General features: G+C 37.8%; 1 protein-coding gene across 1 annotated transcript in view; it reads left to right on the top strand.

Moving 5' to 3' along the window:
- Positions 1-909: 909 nt before the first annotated feature.
- Positions 910-10074, top strand: part of TTK (TTK protein kinase) — a gene marked incomplete at its 5' end in the record, with an annotated part of 19479 nt that continues 10314 nt past the window's right edge. The window contains 7 exons of the mRNA XM_010145287.1: positions 910-1053; positions 6191-6299; positions 6404-6479; positions 6562-6650; positions 7651-7750; positions 8455-8578; positions 9782-9964. Coding sequence (XP_010143589.1) covers positions 910-1053; positions 6191-6299; positions 6404-6479; positions 6562-6650; positions 7651-7750; positions 8455-8578; positions 9782-9964 — 825 coding nt within the window. The remainder of the gene's footprint in view (positions 1054-6190; positions 6300-6403; positions 6480-6561; positions 6651-7650; positions 7751-8454; positions 8579-9781; positions 9965-10074) is intronic.

The raw sequence follows: 10074 nt of genomic DNA, 5'->3' as shown, positions 1-10074 counted from the left end.
CCCCCAGTCTGAACTGTATGCAGCATTGACATCTAACTTAAGTTATCAGAGTTTTGAGTGCTGGCAACATCACAGAGCTCAGAAATACATTATTGCATAGTATAAGAAACAAGTACACATGTATGTGGCACCTGTAATAACAAAATGGTTACATTTTGCTGCTTTGAAAATGGGCAAGAAGGGCATTTGGGACTTCAGGGGCATTAACAGCTGTAAAGAAAACATGACATAATTTTGCCCTGATGCTCTCTAAAACAAGGAAAATATTTTGGCTGCAGTGTGCTTCTTTCCTCTTCGATTCTTATTTTTGTTAATAGCTGTATGTATACATACTTATGTATGTAAATTGATTGCTTTCAGTATTTTGTTAAAGTGCCCCCTCTTCCCCCTTCTCTTTAATTTCTGTTTATAGCATTTAGTAATGTGTAAAACTAATGAAGCATTTTCATTCCTTTTTGCTTCTCTTATTAAAAGATGTTTTATAATGCATACGTAATAAACATTTGTATCTGGTCAGATCTAAATGAAAGTTCATAAAGGTCATCTTTCCTTGCTGATACTACAGAAAAAAACGGATTTTAGAAATTGTGGTGTGTTTCCTTACAGTTCCTGTAACACTAAACAAATACTAAGAATGCATTTTTGTGAGTTCAAAAAGCATGTTGTGTGACTTGGTGTTCAAATTCATGTGAAAAATTGACTTACGTGATTCACTTGTAACTAGTTTATGGCAGTGTTCTAAAAGTGGATATTTAAGAGGGGAAAGTGCCTCATGAGCAATGGCTTCACAGAATGATGCAAAGTGAATATGAGATGGCATGAATGTAATCAAGGCTTTAAGAAAAGATCACATTGTCCCAGTGTAAAGGTTTTTTAGTTCGAGTTTTAACTCTGTTCCTTACTACTTAGGAAATGTGAAAAAGTGTAAGCAGCTCCTTCAGAAAGCTGTGGAGTGCTGTGCTGTTCCACCAGAAATGTTGCAAATTGCTCTACAAAACTTTCATTCACAAAAAAAGCATTTGCTTTCAGATGAGGAGAAGGAGAACTTCGCAGGTAATTGTGATTTCTTAAAATTTTGGTTGAGTTTTATGCATGTTGTAATTCCAGACTGAAAAACTTTCTAATGTTTGTCCCTTCTAAGTGCGAACTCATCTGCTATTGTCTAATAAAGTAATACTTATTTATATTATCAATCTTATTCCTTCAATACTCATTCCGTCTTCAGTGTGGTGACTGTAGTTTGCCGGAGCTGTGGGATGGTAGATTCTCTAATTCTACAGAGGGTGTTCCTCTGACTGTCATTAGGTATTTGTACTTTGTAATAGAGACTGAGCTGAAAGTGTGAAATAAAAGCTACTGGTGGTGGAGAAGAATTAGAATGGTAACATACACACTAAACTACATACAGATACCTTACTCTAAGGTGAATATTGTAACAGGCTGGTGAAGCCTGGCAATCATTTCAATGAAGTTAAAATCTAGGAAAATTCCATTTCAGATTTATATCTACTTTACAAATGGGCAAACCGCATATATTCATCAATACAAAATTGAAGTGCTTGGTTATATAGAATCATAGATTTGTTTTGGGTTGGAAGGGACCTTAGAGATGTATTTCCAACCCTCCTGCTGTGGGCAGACACACCTTTCAGTAGATCAGGTTGCTTAAACCCTATCCAACCTGTCCTTTTGGGTTGGAAGGGACCTTAGAGATGTATTTCCAACCCTCCTGCTGTGGGCAGACACACCTTTCAGTAGATCAGGTTGCTTAAACCCTATCCAACCTGTCCTTGAACACTTCCAGGGATAGGGCATCCACAGCTGCTCTGGGCAACCTACTGCAATGTCTCACTACCCCCATAGTTAAGAATTTCTTTGTAATATGTAATCTAAAACTACCCTCTCTTCAGTTTTTAAGCCATTACCCCTTCTCCTATCACTACACTCCTTGCTAAAAAGTGCCTCACGATCTTTCCTGTAGGATCTCTTTAACTACTGGAAGGCTGCTCTAAGGTCTTCCTGGAGTCTTTTCTTCTCCAGGCTGACCAACCCCAACTCTTTCAGCCTGTCCTCATACCAGAGGTACTTCAGGCCCCTGATGGTCTTTGTGGCTGTCCTTTGAACTCACTTAGGTGGGTCCCCGTTGTTCTTGGGTGGGGGAGGGGGCCCTGGAGCTGGATGCAGTACAACAGGTGAGGTCTCACCATAGTAGAGAAGGAGAATAGCCTCCCTTGACCTGCTGGCCGTGCTTCTTTTGATGCAGCCCAGTACACAGTTGGCTTTCTGGGCTGTGAGTGTACATTGTTGGCTCATGACCAGCCTTTCATCCCCCAGTATCCCCAAGTCCTTGTCTACAGGGCTGCTCTCAATCCCATCACTCCCCAGCCTTCATTGACACCGAGAATTGCCCCAGCTCACGTGCAGGATCTTGTATTTGGCCTTGTTGAACTTCATGAGGTTCGCACAGGCCTGCCTCTTGAGTCTGTAAGGTCCCTCTGGATGGCATCCCTTCCTGTGTGCCAACCACACCATACAATTTGGTGTCATCTGCAGACTTGCTGAGGGTGTTCTCAATCCTGCTGTCAGTGTTGCTTACAAAGACATGCCTGTCCCAGTACTGACCCCTGCAGAATGCTGTTTGTCACCAGTTTCCACTGGTGACAAATGAGACATTGACTGCAGTTCTTTGAGTGCACCATCCAGCCAATTCCTTATCCACTGAGTGGTCTATCCATCAAATCCATGTCTCTCCCATTTAGAGAGAAAGGATGTCATGCAGGACAGTGTCAAATGCTTTGCACAAGTCTAGGTAGATAGTGTCATTTGCTCTTCCCTTATCCACCAATGCTGTAACCCCATTGTAGAAGGCCACCAAATTTGATAGGCATGATTTGCCCTTACTGAAGCCATGTAGTCTGTCATTATTTTCCACGTGTCCTAGCAGAGTTTCTGGGAGGATCTGCTCCATGATTTTGCCAGGCACAGAGAAGAGACTGATCTGCTGTAGAACCCCAGGTGTTCCTCTTTTCCATTTTTAAAAATGGGTGTTATGTCTCCTTTTCTCCAGTTAGCACAAACTTCACTGGACTGCCACGACTTCTCAAATATGATGCCAGCTCTTCTGCTTGTTCCTTTAGGAACTGCAGATGCATCTCATCAGGTCCCATAGACTTATGTACCTTCAGGTTCCTTAGATGGTCTTGAATCTGATCTCCTACTGTGGGTGGTTCTTTGTTCTCCCAGTCTCTGCCTTTGCCTTCTGTGACTTGGGCAGTATGGCTGGAACACTTGACAGTGAAGGCTAAATAAAAAAAACATCACTGAGTTCCTCAGCCTTCTCCATATCCCAGGTAACCAGGTCTTCCATTTCCTTCTGCAGAGGGCTCACGTTTTCCTTAGTCTTCCTTTTATCACTGATGTACCTATAGAAGCTTTTCTTGTTGACCTTGGTGTCCCTGGTCAGGTTTAATTCTATTAGGGCTTTGGTTTTCCTGACCTGATCCCTGGCTTCTTAGACAATTTCTCTGTATTGCTCCCAGGTTACCTGTCTTTTCTTCCACTCTTCATGCTTTCTTTTTTATGTAAACAAAAACATAGAATTACATTATTCCTTGAGGCACTTGGTTATTTTTTTGTGTAACTGAGTAGTTTGGTCAATTGGTGTAAGTAGTTTACAAAATTAAGGACTAGGAATAACTAATACTGCAGCATTCATATGCCAGAAGTCTTACTTCTGTTGGCTGAAGGTACAAGGGGCACATGGGAAGATTCAAAATAAAAATACATTTATAAATTCTGGATCAGTTCATTAAAAATAATTTTAAAGAGAAATGGCATATAAAAAGTCCTTAAATTGTGATTTCTTGAGAGGCTCTGGATAGCCATGAGTAGTTCTATTTATTGGTCAAGTAAACTTCCTATACTGATGGAAAACGTAATACCAATCATATAGGTCATATGTATGTGATGTGATCATATTATGTAGTATCTTAGTTGCCTTTATTTTTTTTAAAATGTGTCTGTCATTGGTGTCTGTCTTTTTTTTAAAAAAGTATCTTCCATTATGGAAGAGATCTTTATTTGAATAATCAGGTATTAATTTCAGTTTTAAAAAGGTTTTGTTAAGAAAATCACTGAATTTAGGAAGTTAGTGTATGTCTGAAGGTTCTTTAAAATAGCTTGTACTCTACAGTGTTCCCTAAATGAAGAATTAAGCTGCCTTTTCAATATCATAACACATGGGCATAAACATATAAACAGTGTTGATATATTTGCATTAGTGTGTTCTGACTTCTGGTGGCCATTTGTCTCTGAAAAATGACCTTCCTTTCTTCACTTCTAGGCAGGAATAGTTTGGATGATGATCATGGTGTTATAAGCTGTTTATTTGTGGTTTTGAGGTTATAGAATGACTTTTAAAATAGCTTGATTTCTGTTTGTTTACTGTAAAGTGCATCTGAGATATGTACTTTATTTCCCTAGAGATCATTAATAATGTTCTTTGAACATAATGTGTTGACTTGATATCTCATTTTAAGATTAATGTACAATTTCATGTAACTTTTGCCAGATCTTCAATAACTGAGTAAGATTATCTACTGGATTAAGACGGGCTGGTGAATGAGCTGTTAGCTATTACCTGCCTTGATCTTCTGTGACCTGGCAATAGACCACAGCTTATAAGATCTCTCTCAAATGTGCTATCAGTTAAATCAACTGGTTTAATTTAACCTAACTAATTGCTTAGACTAATTCCATTGAATTTACCTGATAGGAATTAGGGATTACTCTACATGCTGTGTTGTCAGGTTGCTGAGGTGGAGTGACCAGCAAAAGGTCTTTGGTAACAAGTCACTGAGCTAGTAAATTCTTCAGTAGGTTAGCAGAGTTGGCTCTAGAAGGGAATGTGCCTGTGGCCTAGCTCTGTCAGGAGGTTTGAAGGAGACTTCGAAATTTCTTTCAGCCTAGGATTTGTCAGTATGAAAAAGATGTTCAGTAACTGAAACTGGGAAGCTTTTTAGGACTTTAATGACTAAAGATGTCTGTATTAAAAGTGCCCCTCTAAGAGGGGGAAGGAGACTCTGAGGGAGAAAAACAAGTGTTTAATTGATGATTGGTAATTCTGATGTCCTGATTCGTATCTTCTGCCTCTGGTACAGTAGGTAGTTCTAGGGATTTAATATGCAGCCTTCCAGAAACTGTACTGAAAAACAAGTAGAAGGAGAAGGTACGCTTGTGAAAAATGTACCTACTTATGTTGTGATTGCTACTCTATAATGTTCACTAGAATTGAAAAGGTTGTGTGCTTTCGCAATTGCAGGCACCTAGTAAATGCTTTAAATTTGGGTGGATCTACAGAAACGTACCTGAGGTAGCACAAAAATGTATCAAAACTAAATACCACATAAACAAAGTAAGAGCCCAGAAGCAAGTGTTCAATAGCAGGAGAACAGGTCAGGTCAGGGATGCTGTCAGTATCTTGGGTCTCTGCAGTAGTAGGGATTTTGTAGTAATTGTCTAGGCCATTGTACCTTTGAGACACTACCTCTGAAAGAGCCTGGTTTTTAATGTTTTATTCAGGATTTGCTATAGTTATTTCGGTGTGGATGTCCTTATGTGCTGATAAAAAATTGGAATGAAAATACAAATGTAAGCAGCTCTAAATATCCTGAGGAGTCCTTGTGGAGCAAGCTTCAGAAGCATCCTTTGGATGATGCTGGTTTGGAGTGGAGGCTTATTTTTGGAATGTAGATTAGGACAACAATTTGCTCTGAAAAGCCTGGGTTTCTTCCTCACTCTCCCAAGATACTGCTTTTATTCCTCCTTCTGCATATAGTGTAAGATTAAAATTGTTTGGATAGTGTTTGGGCTTCTTGAATCTCCCTGTTATGTGTTTAAACATAATTTACAACCATAGCTGCATAGAAAAAAGTAGCTAATATATTTAACAATTGTTGCAGGCTATTTTGTGCTTATTCTGGAAAGCTCCTTCTGGTTGTAAGTCTGTGTCTTTTATCTGAATTATGATAAAATGTCTCTCTAGATCAGTAGAAAATAGTGCTATAGTAATGCACTAGATGAATGAAAAGGTATGTATTTTTAAATTTCACTTATTGTGGAAGAACATTTTCTTTTGAAACAAATACTATCTTTAGTATTATCTGAATAATTCTAACTTACTTACTTGCAGTGTCAAGTACTCAGGAGTCTGGACTTCAGAGCATAGTTGGAAATCGCAGAAGCATAAAAAGGAATGATTCTGGTGAAAATTCTTCTACTGTTACCAGACTTTTTCTTGGGTAATGGCTTGATTTCTTAATTTCTTAAAACATAATTTAAACCAAACCCAAACACACTACAGTGTTGCATGGGATTCTTTGTTTTGTTTTGTTTTTACCTTCAGGGAGGAGAAGTCACAGGAACTGGGTGCTCTAGTCAATTACCACAATCCATTAAGACCACCAAACAAATCTAACCAGGTAGAACATGTAAAATTTTGCCTCAAAATCTTAAACTTTCCTTTCTGCTTTACACATCTGATAACTTTCAGTTTGCCCTTAGGTCTGCCCCTTTGGGAGGGTTCCTGTTAAACTAGTAACCGATGCTGGTGATGATGTGAAGACAGATGTCCCGCTTACAGCTATGAAGAGGTATGGTTATTTGGTTTACTACAGTGTAACAGATTTTGTTTTCAACGATGTTTTTTATTGGGTAGTAGAAATGTCAGATATTAAGAATGTTAAAATTGATCTAAAGATTTCTGACAAATAGTGATTATAGTTGCAATAGGTGATGCAACAACCTACTTCCTATCTTACTGCTCAGATTCTTTGAGAGCATGCAAAAATCTATTTCTTGTTCTGGCTAATAGTAGGCTCAAAAAAAGAGCTGAAGGCAAAAATAAATTACGTTCAAAATAACTTTGTGTATTCCAGCTTCTAAAATCAGATATAAGGAAGTCTTGTAATTTCCAAAAGATTTTTTAAATCCTCATTTTTAACGTAATCCATATGATAATGATTATATAAAGTGGTTGTGCTCATTTTATTGTGAATAACTCTTCAGCAGTGGAAGAATCTGCCAACTAAAAGAGCACTGTGCTATGTTACCTGACTGTAGCAGAGTGAGAAAGTTAACAGAGGAGAAGGCTTTTTTTTAACTCTAATCAAGTCTTTTACACTAACTTTTGTTCTCTCTTACTACTGTGTGACTGAATTCCTGCAGAAATAGGAACTTTGGGGAGAAATACATACGAAAGAGTAAAAACTGTATGCTTAGCCTCTCAGAAGTTAGTTAAAGCCCAATATTTTCAATCCGAAAATAGTGGGATAGAGTATCTCACATAATAGTATGGTTCTGTAAATATTTCAAGATTTACTTTGGAACACTCCATTGAGGTTTAGCTGTTGGTTATTACTGTTTTCTGCGGAAGACAACCACATAAGTCATCTGTTGTTTCATAGGATGATAGTGAAATTGTTACAGATTTTTTTTGTAACAAGTGTTTCTCACTTGGCTGTCAGAGTGGACTTGCTTTTCTGTTTGAGACCTGTAGCCAAAAGTCTTCACACAATTGCCTTTTTCATCACAAAAGGCGATCACTACATTATACATTGGCATGTGATATAATTAACAATGTTATTTCAATAGGCAAATATCCAGCTCCAAATGTTCAGCCTTCATTCCACCTTTTCCACCATCAGAACCAAAATCTAGTGGGTGTGATTCTTACGACCTGGGAGATTTACAGGTAACTTAAATCTTTTTGAAATGGATATAAGGAACTCTACCTGTTTTTTCTATGGTATTAGAAAGGAAAATAATAATGCTTTTTTAAATTCAAGAAAGAAATAAGGTAGATTTTTTCCTTTAAGTAATCAGCTGTGAATAAAAATGTCCATTGTGGTTTTCAAATTTGAAAACTGTTATGGGTAATCAGGCATTAAGAAAGCCTTCTCTGAACAATACGTCTGATGGGAGAAATAGGGAGGGGGTGTTAATCTGTCATGTGTTTTATGAAGAGGAAATAAACATTTCATCTTGACTGCAGGAGCTCTTTCAGCTGTAGTCATGAGTTTTATCATGGGAAGTACTCAATGAACTCAATTAATTGGACTTCATTGAATGAAGTGCTTTATGGGCTGTAAATTGTGGCTTTTATAGCGATTAATTTTGAGGTATGCCTTGCATTTTCATGTCCTGTGTCCCCATCACCCAGAAGAAAAATTCAAGAATGGAAAGCATTTAGGTTTTTGTTACAGAAACTGTATGATGGAAATTCAGAGTGTTGAGGAATTTAAAAACAGTAATACTTGTCTGTGTATCCTGCACTGTTTTTTGAGGCATATTTGCTTTGTAGTGTGTCAGTCATTAATTATCATAAGGAAATGTCTTTCAGATGCTATGCTTGGGATCTCCTTCAATTATTTTTAAGATGCTTTTGGTTTTCTTTAGTCCTTACAAGAAAAAAATCCTTTATGGTTGCAGATGTTGGATGAGAACAGCTTAGAAATGGCTACCAACTCAACTGTAACTCTCAAAACCAAAATGGATACAAGTCTTGCGGTGAAAAGAGAAGGTAACTGTTAATATGTGATTTTCTAGTATTTTGAAGTAGAATAAACATTGAAAAATTGCTGTTTGTATTTTTTTTTAAATGGATTGCTAAATAAAATATTCCTCAAAGTGAATATCTGGTCTGATTAAAATTGAGGAGCATTTAATAAAAATTTGGCTTGTAAATGGTTCTTGTGAAAGTGGTAATAAAAACCCAACTGGAATCTAAAAAAATCCCTACTGCAACACTGTTCAAGAAAAGTGTGGAGTGTTGGGCTTGAAGTAAAATGTCAATGTAGTCTGCTAATTCATTACATCCCTAGCTCTTGCAAAACACAGAACAAATAGGTACTGAAATAACAGCAATGCAAAGTTTCAGATTACCTCAAGAGTTAGATTTAGGTTTATATACATATCTATTATAGGAAAAGAAAGATTTCATTTGGAAAATGGTGGGTTTTTTCAACTTCAGTGCCCCCTCAACCCTCCAGGGGAACCTTTCCCATTGGCTTGCATTGGAAGCAGTTTTGGATTTCAAGTCATGCTTCCCTGTCTGTGCTTCATTCAAGTTTCCAGATGAGGCGCTGGCTGTAGTAGTTCAGCTCTTCAGTAGCAGAATTGCACTCTACTTCTGCTTAGCATGGGATGGTGCTTTCTAGTCACTTGAAAATAAAACTGGACAAGTGTATGAAGGAACACTCTTAGGCTGTGGTGTTTGCAGCTTGCCCTGCAATCTTCCACCAGTTCCATGTCCTATAATACCTCTGCAAGAGGAACCATGACATGGAGCATGCCGTGTCCTTTTATGCCTTTGACTTCAGTCATTACAGTGTATTATAGACTGTCTGTTGTCACAGACAACAAACTTCTAATGTGGAGTAATGCAATAAGCTTATCTTCAGTGCTTTATAAACCTGCTCAGCATCCCAGGATGTTGTAGTACAAATTCTGAATATGAGCTTGTTCTGTATGTTGGTGAAGGAAACAGTTGTGTCTCTGTTACTGTTATAGTAGTATACTAAGATTTTGAAGAAAGTTGCTGGTTACTGCATTGAAGGGAATATGAATCCTGAAGATCAAATTAATGCTTGGTTCCTGTAAGTCAATTGTGTACACGTATTCTGATATAGAAAATGAGGTAAAATTCTAGACACTGGGATAAATCTGCCAGAAACTGTTTGAGGTACTAAATGTCAAGTCTTGTTAATAATCTGATTTGTTTCAGAAAATAAAGTCCAGCATCAGGACTTAAAGATATCAGAGCCAAGGAGTCTGGAAAGTGGGCAGCAACAACCTAGTTCTGGTGAAAACTACAGAAAGCAGTTGGAACAGATTAAATTAAACTGTGTTAATGCCAGAAAAAAATGGCCAATTCACGAAGTGACACAGAAAAGCTCCTATAGAGAGGTAAAGGAATATGGAGTGATTTTTTAGCTGCAGCAGCCTTTGTGTTGAAAAAATGATTTCTTGTTCTTAACTGTGGCTCCTATGTGGAGTAATACCTTGCTTTGCCCTCTG

Source organism: Buceros rhinoceros, unplaced genomic scaffold, assembly GCF_000710305.1.
Source record: "Buceros rhinoceros silvestris isolate BGI_N320 unplaced genomic scaffold, ASM71030v1 scaffold4981, whole genome shotgun sequence".
Lineage (NCBI taxonomy): Eukaryota > Metazoa > Chordata > Aves > Bucerotiformes > Bucerotidae > Buceros > Buceros rhinoceros.
The sequence above is the reverse complement of the archived record's forward strand: the minus strand, read 5'-3'. Positions and strand labels throughout refer to the sequence as shown.